The following is an 18042-nucleotide window of genomic DNA, read 5'->3' as shown; positions in this document are numbered from 1 at the left end:
AATGACATAAGAGGGCTATGGACCTTTTTTTTTTTTTTTTTTGAGAAGTAAGGGACTTGAATCTGTAGTAAGTTTTAAAAAGTGTTATCTTGAGAGGAACAGAAGGAACAGAGGGAAAGAGAGGGAAAGACACACAGAGAGACAGAGACAGAGACAGGGAAAGGCAAACATGAGCTGGAAGGATAGGTGGTTATAGCATCAGATAGTGAATTTATTATCTCAAAGGTAAAGGAGCCTTCCAAGGGAGTGGGTGACTGAAGTAGAATAGAGGTGAACATCACCAGAAATGAAGATGTCAAGGTACAGGAAGCCTAAATCGTTCTTGTGGACCTTGAAGCCACCCCAAATAAGGACAGTACTTAAAATAGAGGCAAAACCACCAGCAAATTTCAGGGTCATTGGTAAGGTACTGTCAGTGCAGAGAGGGTCAGAGGGGATGTAACTGGTTAATTCTTTACACAACAGAGAGGTGAAACTGGGTAACACCATGACAGTGCTTGTTGTTTGGTAGGCTTTACATAGAAGTTCCTAAAAAATGAGCTTTACAAGAAGTAGGTGCTATTTTTTTTCCTTTTTAGAATGAGGAAAATGAAGCACAGAGGGTTACGATTTTCTCACTTATACACTATGCTATGTTGTCGCTCATAAAATGATACTGGAAGATGTTTTAATAGATTTCTTATTGAAAAAAAAATCAAGTCTCCTGCATATTGTTAGGAATGGGGTTAACTTTGGAAAAAGTGAAAAAAAAGTTTATTTTTACTGAAATATATGCTTTTCAAAATCCAGCAGGTGGCAGCACTGAGTAGCAATTTCATACTAGTCATGTAGTGGAAATTACTAACATTCTGCACACATCAGGACTTCTGTCTGCTCCATGCCTTGATGATTTCCTCAGCAGCATCCAGTGTGCTGTCTTTCTGGAAATTAATGAAATAATTGTGGTCACTGAAAACCCACATAAATTCAAGGCAAAGTTTAAAAATAATAGTAATATTCTCCACTCCTTGCCATTTGTCCTTATTAATCTGTCCATCCCAAGACAACCTCTAACAGCAATTTCTGGATTTAGTTCTAATGGTTACCATCAAAATCTAAAAAATTTATGCTTTTGTTTCCTTATTTGTGAACTTTTAATTTCATTTGTGAACTTCACATATTATTCATTATACTTTTCTTTGAACAAGGAAAATTTAGTATAGTCTAAACATGACTCTGATGGGACCTTTTTCTATCAAAATTTCAGTTATGATTACTGAAAAATAATTTACTTAGTTTTTAAATAGGTAATGCATGCCAATGGTATAAAATTAAACTGAAAATCTAGCCTTGTGTTTTCATCTTCTGCTTCTTTTCTTTCTGTTCCCCTCTCTACCAGAATGATTAGTATGAAAGCCAATAGATAGGGGCTTGTGAAGTGGAAGTCTACCTGTGGAGGCTGGGGAGCCTGGGCAACCTAGCCACAGGATAATGCAGTCAGAGTTGAATGGGTAGGGAGGGTGGTCATGGTGGGTAGAAAAGGTGGTGATGACAGAAGTGGGGGTATGGAGTCAGAGCCCAGGGAGGGGGAGTGTCTGTGTGATAGGCCCCATGCAGAGTACTGGGCACTGGATAGGGTGAAGCATGCACCTGGCATGGAGTGTCAAAGCCTAAAAGGGGCAAGGAGGGTTTCTCTGCAGTGAGACCATAGGCAGCCCAGTGTGGGGTATTGCCCAGGAGAGCATTTCTGTGAGAAGGTGACAGAGCAGGATGGCATGGGATGTTGAAGCTGTACAGTGAGAGTGATGAACTTATGGGGACAATGGCAACAGCTTGGCTCAAAGTGTCAAAGCCTGGGTGGGGTAAAGGGATCCATTTAGAGATTTGGGGTAGGAGGTAGAGGAAAACAGGGGCATTCACAGGAGATCGATCACATAAGTATTGATTAAAAAATTAGGTAATGGGAACCAGGTTTTTTACTGTTGAGGAAGTGGAATTGGAGAAGCCTAGAACAATCCCCATGGTGGTTTCAAAATATTTGGAGATAAATAAGTACAGATGAAAACAGATGTGCAATTAGCCCTACTTATCTGCTAGTTCTGCATTTTAACCAACTGATGATTAAAAATGTTTGAAAAAGAGATTATGTCTGTTTTGAACATGTACAGATATTTTATCATGGTTCCACTCCTTCTCTTACTTTCTGTGGTACTGGGGTTTGAACACAGTACTAGGCAGGTGTTCTACTGATTGAGCTCCAACCCTCTTTGCCCAGGCTGGCCTGGACTGCAGTCCTCCTATTTTGCACTTCCCACTGTTGCTAAGATGACATGCATTTGCCACCAATCCCAGATTTTTTTTTCTTTTTCTGTTGAGATGGGGTCTTATAAACATTTTTTGCTGGGGCTATCCTGGAGCTACGATTCCCTAGATCTCAGCTTCCTGCATAGCTTGGGGTGACAGGTACACACAACTGTGCCCAGCTATTGTTTGAGATTGGGGTCTCATAAAATTGTTGCCTGCCCTAGAGTCAAACCATGATCCTGCTGATTTTAGCCTCCCAAGTAGGTAGGATTACAAGCATGAGGCACCAGTGCCTGGCTCATAATTTCTAAAATCTAATAGGTTTATTTTTCCTTCAGTTTCTTACCTGAGCTCTGACAGGTACCATTTAATCTTCTTATACTATCTTGCACTCTCTTCTTTGAACTGTAAAAATCTCTACTTTAATCTTTTTTAAGTTTAGAGTTTCAAATGTCATAATTTTCATTTGCTCAATGGCAACATTTTTTTCCGGTGACTATTCTCTGATGCTTGTTTTTTTCTTCTATCTTTCTCTTTTCCTTGTAGTGTCCTTTTAATGACTCATAACTGGTTCCTTTTTGATATGTGATCATTTTTGATTGTGTTCCCTTTGCAAGTTCCCACTTCCAGCCTACACCCTGTTCCTACTGTTTTGGATAAAGAGTTTGCTACCTGCTAGCTCTGTCTAGGATTTGAAGATGGATTTGCAGATTTGTACCTGGGAGGAGCCGGGTGGAACTAGAAGTCAGCAGAAAAATTCTCCCTGGCTCACACTTAAGTTTACTACAACTGATGTAGGGGTCAGTCTTTTAGACTTTGTTTCTTCCTAACTAATTAAACGGGCTATACCAAATTTAAAGTATCTCCTCCACATTGCCTCAACACACAATGTATTGCAACAATGACAGGTGAAAGAAGAAATCTACAGCCCAACCAGAGTCCCCTTTCCACCATGCCTCACACAGGGCTTAGATGACTGTGTGCTTCTACCCTGTTTCTTCCTTCTGAAATTCAGTTCATCTTCAGTTGTGCTGCTATTCTTGGTGATGAGCATACATGTGGATAATGTGAAGACACAGAAGCAGAGTCCTTTCTAAATTATCTTCCCTCTACCATTATATCATGGTATTTGGCAGCCTTCCTTAGACACTGGGAAATTTGTGAATTAGTTGACAACTCTCCTGGTTGTTTCTAAATAATTTCCAAGAAGAGAACAGAGTAAGTCTGTGTTTACTACTTTAAAACTGAAGTTTTCTGTTTCTTTTTTCTTCTGTTGATTATTGTTATAGTTTCAGTATCTTATAAACATAGTCCCTGCCTTATGGTGGTTCAACTTAGTATTTTCCGACTCTACAGTGGTGAAAAAGCAATAGATATTCAGTAGAAACCATACTCTGAATTTTTGTCCGGGTTAGCTATTCACTGTAAGATAATGTCACCTGAGGCTGGCTGCAGTGGTGAGCCGTGTGAGCAGGAGAGCAAACGAGTGAGACTCCACGGTACACTGGGTCACTCAGATCTGCTGTGCACTAGGTTGGGGCATTAAATGTATTTCTAATGTGATATTTTCAACCAAGTTTACCTGGCTATAACTCCATTGTGAGTGGAGAAGAACATGCCTTTCTATTTCCAGATCCAGGCTATTGTAGACTTACTTTTCCCCTACATTTCAGTGAGTTGAATATTTGCATCATTAAGTTATGAACATTTATTTCTTCCATAGTTTGTTTATAGGTTATTTCTAAATGTTCAAACAGTGTTTACCTTATTACTACTGGGTATATGGCAAAGTGAGTTGGTATAGACGGTGCCTCTCTCTTAGGAAGACTATTTTCAGTAGTAGTAAAATGTGAAAAACAGCAACAATACCTTCAGATCTTCTAAGTCTAATGAGTTCTCTCAGGTCTTGTTTGTTGGGATATCTTTTTTTCTTTTTTGAGGGTTGGGGATCCAACCAGGGCCTTGCACATGCTAGGCGATTGCCCTACCACTGAACTACACCCTCAGCCCCCATTTTCACTATTAAATAATAGTTTTTTTTTTGGGTATATACTACTAGACTGATTTACTTTTTATTTCTGTGCTTTGATATGTTATTTCTGGTCTCTATTTGAATGTGTATTTTGGTCTCCAGGGTCTCTAATAAGAATTTAGTTAACATTTCTTTGTTTCCATGCACAGGATATATAGCAAACTGAATTTTGAGGGGAGAAACAGCACATTTGGAACCCCCAAATCAGTGTCCTGCTCTTTGCTATACAGATGGGTGTGGCATTTTCCTTTTCCTTTCTTTCTGGGGTACTGGGTTTGAACTCAGGGCCTCTCACTTGCTTGGCAGGCGCTCCACCCCCTAAGCCAGGCCCAGCCCATTTCATTATTTTCAGATAGGGAAAATACTTATTGCCTTGGACCCTATCCTTCTATCTGTGCCTCCTGAGTAGTTGGGATTACAGGAAGGACCATCATGCCTGGCTTGTTTGTTGAGATGGAGTCTTGCTAAGTTTTTGTCAGGGTTGGCCTCAGACCTTGATCATCTCCATCTCTACCTCCTGAGTAATTTAGGATTACAGGTATGAGTCACAGGTGCCTGACACTTTTAAGTTCTTGAATTTTCATTTGATTCTTTTATATATATAGGCAGTTCTAATTCCTCTATTAACTCCTTATGGTCATATTTTCCTTTAGTTTTTTGACTATATTAGTAAGTAATATTTGCTTTAAAGTCCTTGTCTGCTAATTCCTATATCTGGGTCACCTTTAGGTATATTTCCATTGAATAGTTTAAAAAACTATAGGCCGGATTCCCTTGTGTCAGTATGTTTTACCACACAGTGGGAAGTGTTATTTTGCATGATAAGGTGTCTGGATTGTGTTGCTTTTGCAAAGAAGGTTGAGTTCATACTGCTAATAGTTAATTTAATTCAACAGGATAAAATTTTAAAAAATGCCTATGAGCATATAGTTTTAGACAAAGAAAAAACAGGTGCTTTGTAAATTGGAAGGAGGGATATTGTAAATCTATTTCTGAGTCGAACAGGAAACTTACTTTAATGAAGCAAAACCGCACAAACTTCTCAAACTGTGATTTAGTCTCTGAGTTACAGAATGCTGACACAGGGATGGCTGATAGTTTCTGAAAAATAAGTAGGATGATATAATAGGAAAATAACTTACGTATCAAATATTAATTTTAAGAACATAGACATTAGAAATAAATGGATACTTTTAAATATTTGCAATAATCTCCAAAAAGAAAAATGTCTTTAAAATGCTTCAGAAATCATGGGTGGAATATCATATAAGAAAACCACAGTAAAAGGTTTTTAAGCCAGGTGCTGGTGGCTCTCACCTGCAATCCTAGCTACTGTCAGGAGGCAGAGATCAGAAGGATCGTGGTTCAAGGGAAGCATAGGCAAATAGTTCTGTCAGACTCTAACTTGAAAAAACCCTTCACAAAAAAAAGGGCTGGTGGAATGGTGAACTCAAGGTGAAGGCCGTGAGTTCAAGCCCCGATACCACAAAAAAAAAAAAAAAGTTTTTTCAAAGCATGCCAGCAAGTTAACCATTAATACAATGCAATATTGCAAAGGCCAGTAAATATTACCTTATTTTTAGTCATCCACTTCACAAATTTATAGTCATAAGGCTCGTTATTCTTCATATCAGAGAGGTCGGCATCTAAAATACCACTGAAAATCAGCTGTTTAGGAACACAAGCAACAGGCATTTCACTTCTTAAGTCTGTTGAGATCCAACCCTTCTCCTGATTTAAACAGGTTCAATCTAGAACCTTCTCAGGGACATTCACAGAACATGCTGGGTTTCCCACCGGATTCACCATGCGGTGAAGTGAGGTGCAAGTGAGGGAGTCTCAGATGAGGCTTACTGATAGCCTCATCTATCAGTAAGCTCACACAGTCACCTGGCCTCACTGTTGCTGGCGCAGGGAGAGAATGGAGAATGGGAAGAAAGAGGAGCATGGTCACTCTTTCTATTTTCACCAGTAATAATTCTATCTCCCAACAGATTTTTAGGCTCCAGAAGAATAAAGTGTCTGTTTTACCACCTATTGTATTTCCAACTCTCAGGTTAGTGTGTCTAGCACACAAGTAATGAAAAGCATATTTGTTGAATGAATAAACTAATATTATTCTCAATCTATAAACAGAGAATGTATGTTTAGATCTCCCAAATGCTACACTTATTGTTTATCTCTTGTTTCCATGAATTAGGCTATTTTTTAACTGGGGGAAAATACTTCAAATATGTATTCTTATTCTTTTCACTTTCATCAATCTTGCTTTAAAGTCTGGGGAAGATACTTCTCTGGCATTCAGTTTCAACCGTATTAGCTTATTCTCTTAGATCTTTTAGAACACCCCAAAAGAAATAATGTTGATGCATATTGTAATGAATGAAATTTACAATTTACTGCTTAAACAAATCAAGGCAGAGACAAGGTCTCACTATGTAGTTTCAGGCTAACCTCAAATTCATGATCTTCCTGCTTGTGCCTCCTGAGTGCTGGGATTACAGGATGTAACACCATGCCAAGCTTGATATAGTACTTCTTTTGTTCACTAAGTACTAATGGTTTTTTAAAACTAACCATGTTTTTTTTTGTCTTGACAGTGAAGAAAGCTTCACTTGTATTTTTTTTTCCTAAGTCTTAATATGTTTTCTGGTGATTTTGTATCCAGTCTCCCCTATTGTAAGGAGAATGTAAAATTCCCTATAACAGTAGTAGAAGAGGAAGATGTTACTAATTATAACCGACACTGTACTACTCATTTATTCTTTGTGTGTGTGTGTGTGTGTGTTAGAGAGGGATTGAACCATAGCCTTGAGCAGGCTATGCAAGCACTATACCACTAAGGGCTGGGCTGTACATCCCCAGCCTTCATTCATACTTACAAAGCTTAGAAAAATGGAATTTCCTGCCATGGTACTGAAAAGGGGAAGAAGGGAATAAATACTATTATAAGGGTTTTAAAGTTAGAAGGAAGTTGGAATCTATTTTTCTGAGCTAGCAATCCTCAAAGGAACTAAGCAAAGTCATTCTTTATTGAAAGCAAGAGTTTAAACCAGATGTATGAGCATATTTAAGTAATCTATGAAAATCCAAATAGACTTTTGTATTCCTGTTACCTCCTCCATAATCATGAATCTCTAATCTCACCAGAACAATAGCAATAACCTCATTTGTTGTCTTGTGCTTCAATCAAATGTTTCCCTTTTTAGTTCTAGAATGAAACTCATTGTCTGGAGTAGGACTGGCAGAAAACAGAAGTTCATTGGTGAGGACATGGATATCTGGATTCACAGCCCAGTTCTGCTACCTGTCAGCTGATTAACTTCAGTAAATTACTTGATTATAGTTCTAGTTTTTCTCATCTATCAGTATGATTATGATAGCACCAATCTTGTAAGGCTTTCTGGAGAATATATTTGTAAAGCTCTTAATATAATACTATATCACAAATGTTCATTAAATATTAACCAGTCATTATAATTAATTATAAGGGGAAATAATCTCTCTGTTCATAAATGTTATGGCTTACTTTTATTCTCAGACTATCATCACATGAAAATTTTTCTTTATATCTTTGGTAAAGGTGTGATGGTTAATCTTGATCATCAACTTGTTTGGACTGAGAAACACTTAGGAGATTAGTAAGGTATAGTCTGTGTGTGTGTGTGTGTGTGTGTGAGCTTCCAGAGACAATTAGATCATGAGAGGATGGCATTATTGGGAGGTGGTGGAGAGTACAAGGCGGGCCCAGTTGGAGGAAGCAGGTTACTGGTGTGTCTTTGGGAGTTATATCCTGCCTTGGTCCTTTCGTGTGTTGCTTCCATTCTGCTTCTTGTCCACCATGGGATGAGTAGCCTGCCCTTCCACATGCTCCCTAGATCCTCTAAAACCATGAACTAAAACAAATTCTTCCCTTTAAGATGTTTATATCAAGTATTTTGTTACAATATTGAGAAAAGCTAACTAACACAATAGGACAGAATCAACCTCTAATACATGAAAGAATTCATACGATGCAGTTTAATCAAAGCAGATGAAACTGTAAAATAAAACAATGTTTTTTATATGTAGGAGGATTTTAGACATTTAGCATTTTTTCTGAGGTGAGGGACATGTTCTCATTCCCCATCACCAGAAGAGGTTTTCTAATTAAAATCATTTCTGCTTTTATTTTAACCACACAAATTCAAGATGTAAGACCTAAACTAGTATTGCATGCAGGATGGGTTGACTGAGGACCAAATGGGAAACTAATTAAGAGTTGAGCACAGTGATCTGAATTGTTATCACTGTTCTATTGATAATTAATGTCACAACTGTGATAAATCCTTTTTAGAGTTTACTATCTGGAATAGTTTGAATCCAAAAAAGAATTGTTCTTATCTAAAAAGCTGTTAGACTTCCTTTATCCAAGCATCATGTAACTGGTTCCAGTTTCCTACTTGTGTTTACTGCCATGGAAATCTCAGTTCCTGCTATTTGCAATACTATGTGACCCGGGTAACTGAAATATTTGCTTCTTTCACCTCCTATGTGGCATGATTTTCGATTTATAGTCAGCCATTTCTACTCACTTGTTCTGGTGTAGGCTTTTTTATATGAGTAGGCTCAAATTCCTCTTAGAAACATATGAAGTATGAACCATTTTCTTTTAATAAATAAACTAATTCATGTGGAAAATCTTGTAGATTTCTGATTCAGAGTCAAAAATACAAGTGATGGAAAAAAAGTGCTGTTTCTTTTTATCATCTTACAAATTGAGCTGCACATTTAGAGTCAAATAGGAAAAATACTTTCCAAACCTTAGGATATTGAACATATTGAGGGATTTTGGGTAAGGATGGTGCTCAGGAGCCTGCCAAATAAAGCTTTATGGCAATTGGACTGCAAGAGCCTCTGCTTCACAGCAAACGAAGGAGGAGCTTACTTCAGTTTGAGTCAAACCTCATGCAGTGAATTCTTGTGATTTTTTTTTTCAATGTTTGTGTTTAGTTTCCATTCTAAACACAAGCTGGACTGTTTCATACCAGAGGCAGGGCTTTGTCACCCTGGACACTGTTTCCAATTTTCTGCTCCATACCCCTGAGATACCTTCTTATATAACCACATCCTGATGACTATACCTCCCTATGGGATGGCCATAAACAACCTACTTGACTTGTCCTAGTGACTCCTACACTCTTCATGGACAGCAAAGATATGCCACACTGACAATTTCTCAAAGTGTAACTCTATTGAGCTTGTGTATCCTTACTCTAAACCCACTGATTAGTATGGTCTGCAGGACAATGGCTTAGAACCCCAAAAAAGGCTTTGGGTCACAAGTCTGTTGTTCTGTCTTGTTCCCCACCCACTAGATGAGCACATATGTTCCAGAGGGCTGCTTACTTCCTGTTAGCCCTGCCAGGAGAGCTATATTCTTTTCTCAGGGATCTGTATGTAATATAATGCTCTGTCTTCTCAGGTGTTTTGTTGTCCTGCCTCTGCTGTGTCTGACCTGACCAATTCAACCAAATTTGACTCTCTTCCAGGTCAGAGTGCTCCTAGAGAGTGGCTATTTTGTAGTAACAAACTGGACACAGGTCAGACGAAAGCCTCAGGGGTGTCGTCCAGGACAAACAAGTTTCCTGTGAGAGGAATGTCTGGTCACGGGGTCAGGCACTTAGGCTGTTCACCAGGATAAGGAAGCATTCTGGGCAAGGCCCCCTGCAAACATCCATCACCACTTCCCCTACAGCCCCATCAGTGCAGGACTAGTGCTTATAGCCACTCTCCAGAGACTAAATTACAGACAAGTTCTAACACCTCACTTCCCTGAAATCTGTGAAGATGGTAATGAAACATTCTAAGAAAGAGAAATTGCTAATGTCAGAATGGCTGTGTATTAGAAAATAATTCCTACATGAAGAATATAAAGTTAAAAATACAATTACTGTTATTATAAAACTGAAGTTTTTTTTAACTATTTCCACTTTTCTAAAAAATGTGTACAAATAAAAAAACTTCAGTCTTTTTAAGTTCAGTGGCATATAACTTTATTGTGATCAAATTTACAATATTTAAAACTATATTTAGAATTGGCATACCTTGTCAATTAATGATGCTTATAGATTATTATACTACTTTTAAAAGAAAATAAGTTATATATAAAATATTAACATGCTTTTAACTTCTAGACTTGCTGATAGCATGTCAGAATTATATCTATTAGTTTTAGGTAATATAAAAACTAGAGCTTTTCAGAGACAGAACTGTTTAGAATCTAGCTATGTGACTTCAGGCAAGTTATTTAAGGCTTTCTAAGCCTTCTTGTCTGTAAAGCTAACAAAGTCTTCAAAAGGATACTTGAGTGCTTGGCATACAGCAGAATCTCAATAAGTGTTATTCTCTTTGTTTATTTTATTTCAGTATGTTTGAAAATGGCAAATATTTCCTGATGGCTTCAAAATTTCTGGAAATCCCATTTATCTAACAAACTAATGTTTCCTATTAAACGAAAAGGAAATTGAAATTTTACTCAAATGAACCCAGGGTGCATGTGTTAGTTCATGGATGGAGTTTTAAATCCTACACCAAAACAGGATTAGGGCAATTCTATGCTTAACAGAATATCTGAAACAATACTGACTCTGTAACCATTTAACAGTGGTCATATTTCAGGTAAAAGTCCTAAAAGCAAAGATAATTGTAGAGAATTTGACATTGTAAAAAATCCATTCTTTTCTATGAATAAAATGTTGCTATGGCTTTGATGTCAATCTTTTCTGCTATGAGTTCACACTTAGGCATATTTGAAGTAATAAAACCTTTACAAACCTAGTGAAGACACATCAGCAATGATGAAGTATCCGCCATCAGGAACTATGGGTTTTAGGCCAACACTTTCAAGTAAATGTACCATCCGATCCCTTTTTACTTCTAACTCTCTTGGCAAAGAATTAAAGTAACACTCTGGGTCATCCATACGTTTGATGTCAATCCAAAAAGCTTGAGCCAAGGCTTCCTGTAAATGTTGAAAAGTGTGGAAAGGAACTATGATGTTAGTAGTGCTTGGTCCAATAGACCAAGCACTATTTGCTTGGAGGTCCAGGCAAATAATCAAGAACTTGGAATAGCTAAGAGACCGAAGGAAAGAGCAAAGTAGTTAAAAAAAAAAAAAAAAAGAAATTTGGTGGTACTGGGATTTGAACTCAGGGCTTCATATTTGCTAGGCAGGTGCTCTTACTGCTTGAGCCATTCCACCAGATGAGAAGAGATGTCAGGAACTAAAGGATAAATTCATTCACCTAGTAAATATGTTTTGAGCCTAGCATTCAGTTTGCTCTGTTGGAAGAGTAAGAGAAGTCCAGTGCAGCGAAAGAGTAGCAAGAGACTCAGCGTGACTAGGGATGAGCGAGACAGAGGGGAAGATCACAGAGAAGGCTTTGTGGCAAAATAATTCAGCGATAAAACAGAATTAAAAGAGAATGACAGAGCGAATAATATTGAAATATATTGTGTCTGTGTATGACATGGCAAAACAAAACACACTGAAAGCTGCTGAATAATGGGTAGGAGGATAAAGAGGTAATAGGGGGTTAATTTGATTAAAGTCAATGTATTCATGGGTAAATTACTATGGTGAAACCTCTACGAACAACAAATATACACTATAATAAAAATGAAGGATAAGAAGATGAAATGGGTCCTGTTCGGGAGTGAGTAGCAATGTGAGAAGGAGGGTGAATGAAAAGGGCAAAGGAGAGCAAATGAGGTTGATGTACTTTATATACTTGTATGAAAACAGAACAATGAAACCTGTTCGTTGTTTTAAGATATAATGTTTTAAGAATTGTTTTAAGAAGGGGAGAGTGGGGAGGAAGAAGAATGACGGAGGGGGTGAATCTGACCAAGTTACATTGTAAGCATATATGGAAATGTCACAATGAACCTGTTCCCTCTGCCCCCCGTACAACTAATATGGCTTTATAGAAACACTAAGAAATACAACAAAAAAGTCAAGCTAAAAAAGACCAAAACAAAAACAACCCAGAATGGTCCTCCAGTACAAGGAAAAACAGATCAGTTTCCAAACATAGTTGTCTGAAGGCAAAACAGGGCACCTCGCTTAAATGAAGAGTAATATGGTTTAGAAAAGAAAGTTCTAGAGTCTCAGCTGTCTGTTCTTAGCAATTGGTTCATTCACTACAGTAGAAGACACTGCCCTAGAAAATTCCAAGTGTAGAGACATAATTGTTTATTCCAATGAGAGCATTATCCTGGATTGCTCTTTTTTTTATAACCCCATATGTAATTCATCCATAAATAGAGTCCATCACTTCTTACTGCTTCTACCATTTCCACATTGGTTCAGCCCACTGGCATCTCCTTCCTGAACCTCAGGAATAGCCTCTGATTCAGCAGAGCACCAGATTCTCTTTGAAAATACAATCCATCCCATGCCAGTCTTGTGATCAAAACTCTCCCATGCGTTCCTATGTTGCTTAGCCCTAACAGTGACATACTTGCCTGGCTGAATCTGATTCCCAGTTACTTCTCTTATCTTAGCTCCTCCTGCTCTTCTCCCTTGATCACTTCATTCTAGCCTCTATGCTGTTCAATGACACGTACATGCCAGCCAGGCTGTCTCCAAGGGGACCTTTGCACCTGCTGTTTTCTTAGTCTACAGGTTCTTTTCTAGATAACCACATGACTGCTAAACCTCCTTCAGTTTGCTGCTCAGATGTTACCTTTTCAGTGAGGCTTTCAAAGATTACCCTATATAACATTATATTTCTCCTCCTTGGAATTTTATATCCTCATCCTCTATTTTTCTTCTTTGCATCTATTAACATCTGAAATACTACATTTTAAAACTATTTATTTATTATTGTGCCTCCCCCCAGATGGTAAGCCCTATGTGTGCAGGCATTTTTGTCTGCTGTGTCTCTAATACTCAGTAAATCTTTGTTGAATAAACACATAGTGAATAGGTTTATTTTGAGAGGATAAAATAAGCTTAATATATAATAAGCCTGGATGTCAGAACTAGCCTTTATCATAGTATTATTTTAAAGAATCACTAAAAATAAAAAATAATTTTAATGCAGTTTTCTCCTATTAGGTACTTTTCCTTTCTCTTTTCTTTTTTCTAGTCCTGGGGTTTGAACTCAGGACCTAGTGTTTGCTAGGTAGGAGGCCTCCTACTTGAGTCACACCTCAGCCCGTAAAAACATATTTTTGATAGGAAGTAAAAAAATCAAGTTCAGGTATAGTCAGTACATTTTACTCTTTTGTCCTTTTAGTTGCTATCTAAAAATAGAATTTTTTTCAGTATTTTGTTTATTCACAGAATGACAATAAACAGATTCATATTTCTATAACTATGTACAAAAATCCTCACTACTATTTCACCCACTTCTCTTACTCTCACAAAGAACCACTTGTATTAGTTTCTTATGGATCCTTCCAGAGTTCCTTTAAGAAGGCAAGTAGCTGGGTACTGGTGGTTCACACCTGTAATCCTAGCTACTTGGGAGACTGAGATCAGAAGGACTGAGATTTGAGGCCATCAGGGCAAAAAGTTTGTGAGACCCCAGCTCAAACAATAGCTGGACATGATGGTGTTAGCCTAGGTCATCCAAGGACAGTGGGAAACCTAAAATAGGAGGATCCTAATCCAGATAGGCTTGGGCAAAATGTGAGACCCTATCTCCAAAATAACCAGAGTAAAAAGAGGCATGGCTAAGAGGTAAGAGGTAGAGTGTGCCTAGTAAGCACAAAGCCCTATGTTTAAACTCCAGTACTGCAAAAATAATAAACAAATAAATAGATTCATAAATAAGTAAATAAAACACAAGAAGTTTTTCTCTTTCTTATACAAAATGCAGCATAAATACACACTGTTGTGTATCTTGTTTTCTTTTATACTTCAGAATGCATTCTGTAAATCTTTCCATAACAGTAATTATGGAGTTTCTTCATTTTTTTTTTTTTCTTCATTTTGAGCCCATGGAAGCCAGGAAGCAGACAGAGATAGGTCAGAGTCAGGGACAAGACATGCCCTTCAAAGACACACCCCTAGTGACCTCCTCCAACTAGGCCCCACCTCCTAGCTTCTATCATCTCCTAACAGTACTATCAAATTAGGAATGCATCAATAGATCAATCCATTGATATGGTCAGAACGCTTATGATCCAACCATTTCTCAGTGATTGGGTCCACCAAGCATTCCACACATGATCCTTTGGGGCCATTTCATATCCAAGCCATGACATAGCTCTAGGATAAATTCTCAGAGACAGATTGTTGTTTCACAGGCCCCACACAGCTGTAATTTTGCCAGGTATTGCCACTGTCCTCTACAGAGTTTGTGTCACCACCAACAATGTATGCATGTTTAAAGCTACTACCTGAGGCACAAAAACACAAAAAATAAGAAAACGAACCCAAACCAAAAAAACCTATCTCAATAACAGTAAATACATGTCTGTTCCTAAAACCCCAAATGCATTAGAAGGCCCTGGTCAAGAAGGACATAACAGGGTGAACTAAGTCAATTTGAACACACAATATAAGTGATGTCTTCACCAATAAACCATGCTTCAACTCAGGTTGCTACATCACCTACCTGCAAAGGAGTTGCACAGGTATAAATGGTGTTTTGTTGTACGGTCTGTAAATGTTTTATCAAATGATTAGGGCCAATGGACCAGCCAAGCTGGGAAAAGAAAAGGTAAAAGCAGATTTCAAAAGTTAATCCAATAGTATTACATATCAACTCTGAGGGAGAAGTTAATGCAATTGTTCAGAAACGTTCACACTGCATAAGCAGTGCAGTATTTGTACTTGGAAGCATTTCAACTGTTCTTTTTGTGGAGAAGTTGCCAGCTGGAGTCATCAAACTGTCTTCATCACTCAACTCTGACTTTGGAAGGTAAACAAAGCCTGCAACCATTATTAGTCTCTTCTCATTTGCTAATTTCCTTTTTTCCCTTGTTTTTTGAGATAGGGCTTCACTTGGCCTTGAACTTCAGATGCTCCTGCCTCAGCTGGAGTGCTGGAATTAAAGGCATGCACCATGATTTGCTACTTCTGATATGCCAGAGGAATGAAAAACAGCAGCAAAGCCTGTTTGAATTATAGATACAAGTAACTCTGAATAAGAGCCTGGAGAACTGTTCTATAATGAAATCATAAAGACTTTGATTTTCCATGTCTCCTTGATGCTCCCTGAATCTTAGCCATGTTCAAAAGAGGAGAGGCTGGAAAAGAATTGAGTTTCAGCTGGATAAATTATTATTATAATAAACAGTAAAGAGGTTAAGTGCACTGATTCTGAAGCCAGACTACATGCCCTGGCTTGAATTTATTAGCAGTGTAATCTCAAGACAAGGTAATTCTCTGTGCTTTAGTTTTATAATCTATAAAACAGGGATAATTGTACCACCTTATAATGTACCTGTGAGAATGAAATAAATTAGCACATGTAAAACAATTAGAGTCTGGCAGAGTGCCAGAATATTAGCTATTATTTTTCTTCTTTTATAATAATATTCAGTTATCTGAATATTCTTTGTGGAAAAAAAAGTATCATTAGTTGATCACTTATAAAAGGAAAAATTACCTAATTTTTCTTTTAGGGAAATTGCTAGACTCAGTAAGTGTGAAGTTCAACATGAAAGCTAAATAAATCAACAGGTAAAAGACTGCATAAGCTGAGTGTGTATTTAAAACAAAACACCCCATCAAAGTAAAACATATGCCTATTTTTAAGCAACTAAATGTTTTCTTTTTCATGGAGAAAGGGGTGCTGAGGATTGATGCCCTACTGCTGAGCACACCCCCAGCCACAGCTAAGTTCTGCCTTCTCTCACCTTCCAGCCAGTCACACTGAAAGTCTTCCCAGCACTTCCTATTGTTATTGTCCTCTCCCACATACCCGGAAAAGTGGCTGCAAAGGAACAGAAAGATGGTGGGGTTAAAATAATTGCTTTCTAATCAATGTACATTTAGTATAATCTAAAAATATAATACAAGTATAGGAATTCAAAGAAAACAAATGTATTAATTATAGTATAGTTATCTTAATAGGCTTTTAAGGATAATGCAGCTTTAAGTCCAAACTCAGCTGAAAATGTTGCAATAATTAAAACACTGTGAAACCACTTGATCATCCTCAATAGATGTAGAAAAAGCCTTCGACAAGATCCAACACCACTTCATGATAAAAGCTTGAAGAAAACTAGGAATTGAAGGAATGTACCTCAACATTGTAAAGGCTATATATGACAAACCTACAGCTAACATCATACTTAATGATGAAAAACTGAAACCATTCCCTCTAAAATCAGGAACCAGACAAGGGTGCCCACTATCTCCACTCCTATTCAACATAGTACTGGAATTTCTAGCCACAGCAATTAGGCAAGAAGAAATAAAAAGAATACAAATAGGTAAAGAAACTGTCAAAATATTCCTATTTGCAGATGATATGATCCTATACCTCAAAGACCCAAAAACTCTTAAGACACCATAAACAGGTATAGTAAGGTGGCAGGATACAAAATCAACTTACAAAATAGCTTTCCTATACACCAACAATGAACAAACTGAGAAGGAATACATGGAAACAATTCCATTTACAATAACCTAAAAAAAAAAAATCAAATACCTAGGAGTAAACTTAACAAAAGATGTGAATGACCTCCACTAGGAGAATTACAAACTCCTGAAGAAAGAGATTGAGCAAGACTACAGAAGATGGAAAGACCTCCCATGCTCATGGATTGGAAGAATCAACATAGTAAAAATGGCTATACTACCAAAAGCAATTTACATGTTTAATGCAATTCCATCAAAATCAAAGTGACTTCCATCACAGAGATTGAAAAATCTACCCTAAAGTTCATTTGGAAACACAAGAGATCACAAATAGCCAAGGCAATACTCAGCAAAAAGAGCAATGCAGGCAGTATCACAATACCCGACTTCAAACTATATTACAAAGCAATGTCAATAAAAAACAGCATGGTACTGGCATAAAAACAGACATGAAGAGCAGTGGAACAGAATAGAGGACCCAGATATGAACCCACACAACTACACCCACCTTATTTTTGACAAAGGGGCCAAAAATATACGATGGAGAAAAGACAGCTTCTTCAACAAATGCTGCTGGGAAAAGTGGTTATCCATCTGCAAGAAGCTGAAACTAGATCCATGTCTATCAACCTGTACTAGTAGCAACTCAAAATGGATCAAGGACCTTAACACCAGACCTGAAACTCTAAAGTTAGTACAGGAAGGAGCAGGAAACACTCTGGAACTAATAGGTATAGGTAAGGACTTCCTCAATAGAACCCCAGCAGCCCAGCAACTAAGCGAAAGAATGAACAAATGGAACTTCATAAAATTAAAAAGCTTCTGCACAACAAAAGAAATGATCTCTAAACTGAAGAGACCACCCACAGAGTGGGAGAAAATATTTGCCAGCTATACATCAGACAAAGGACTGATAACCAGAATATATAGGGAACTTAAGAAACTAAACTTTCCTCAAATCAATGAACCAATAAAGAAATGGGCAACTGAACTAAATAGAACTTTCTCAAAAGAAGAAATTCAGATGACCAAAAAACACATGAAAAAATGCTCACCATCTCTAGCCATAAAGGAAATGCAAATCAAAACCACGCTAAGATTCCACCTCGTCCCTGTTAGAAAAGCCATCATCAAAAACACCACT

General features: G+C 37.6%; 1 protein-coding gene across 4 annotated transcripts in view; it reads right to left on the bottom strand.

Moving 5' to 3' along the window:
- Nucleotides 1-661: 661 nt before the first annotated feature.
- Kyat3 (kynurenine aminotransferase 3) overlaps nucleotides 662-18042 on the bottom strand; it is a 48321-nt gene continuing 30940 nt past the window's right edge. For 3 of the 4 annotated variants that reach the window (XM_020157228.2, XM_074079495.1, XM_074079493.1), the window contains 6 exons: nucleotides 16172-16248; nucleotides 14926-15015; nucleotides 11132-11318; nucleotides 5888-5961; nucleotides 5330-5416; nucleotides 662-920 (listed from right to left, as the gene is read on the bottom strand). In XM_020157228.2, coding sequence (XP_020012817.1) covers nucleotides 858-920; nucleotides 5330-5416; nucleotides 5888-5961; nucleotides 11132-11318; nucleotides 14926-15015; nucleotides 16172-16248 — 578 coding nt within the window. In that variant the 3' untranslated portion in view covers nucleotides 662-857. The remainder of the gene's footprint in view (nucleotides 921-5329; nucleotides 5417-5887; nucleotides 5962-11131; nucleotides 11319-14925; nucleotides 15016-16171; nucleotides 16249-18042) is intronic. The other variant, XM_074079494.1, reaches the window with a different exon arrangement.

The sequence above is a fragment of the Castor canadensis genome, chromosome 7 (genome assembly GCF_047511655.1).
Source record: "Castor canadensis chromosome 7, mCasCan1.hap1v2, whole genome shotgun sequence".
Classification (NCBI taxonomy): domain Eukaryota; kingdom Metazoa; phylum Chordata; class Mammalia; order Rodentia; family Castoridae; genus Castor; species Castor canadensis.
This window is presented reverse-complemented; position numbering and strand designations above follow the sequence as displayed.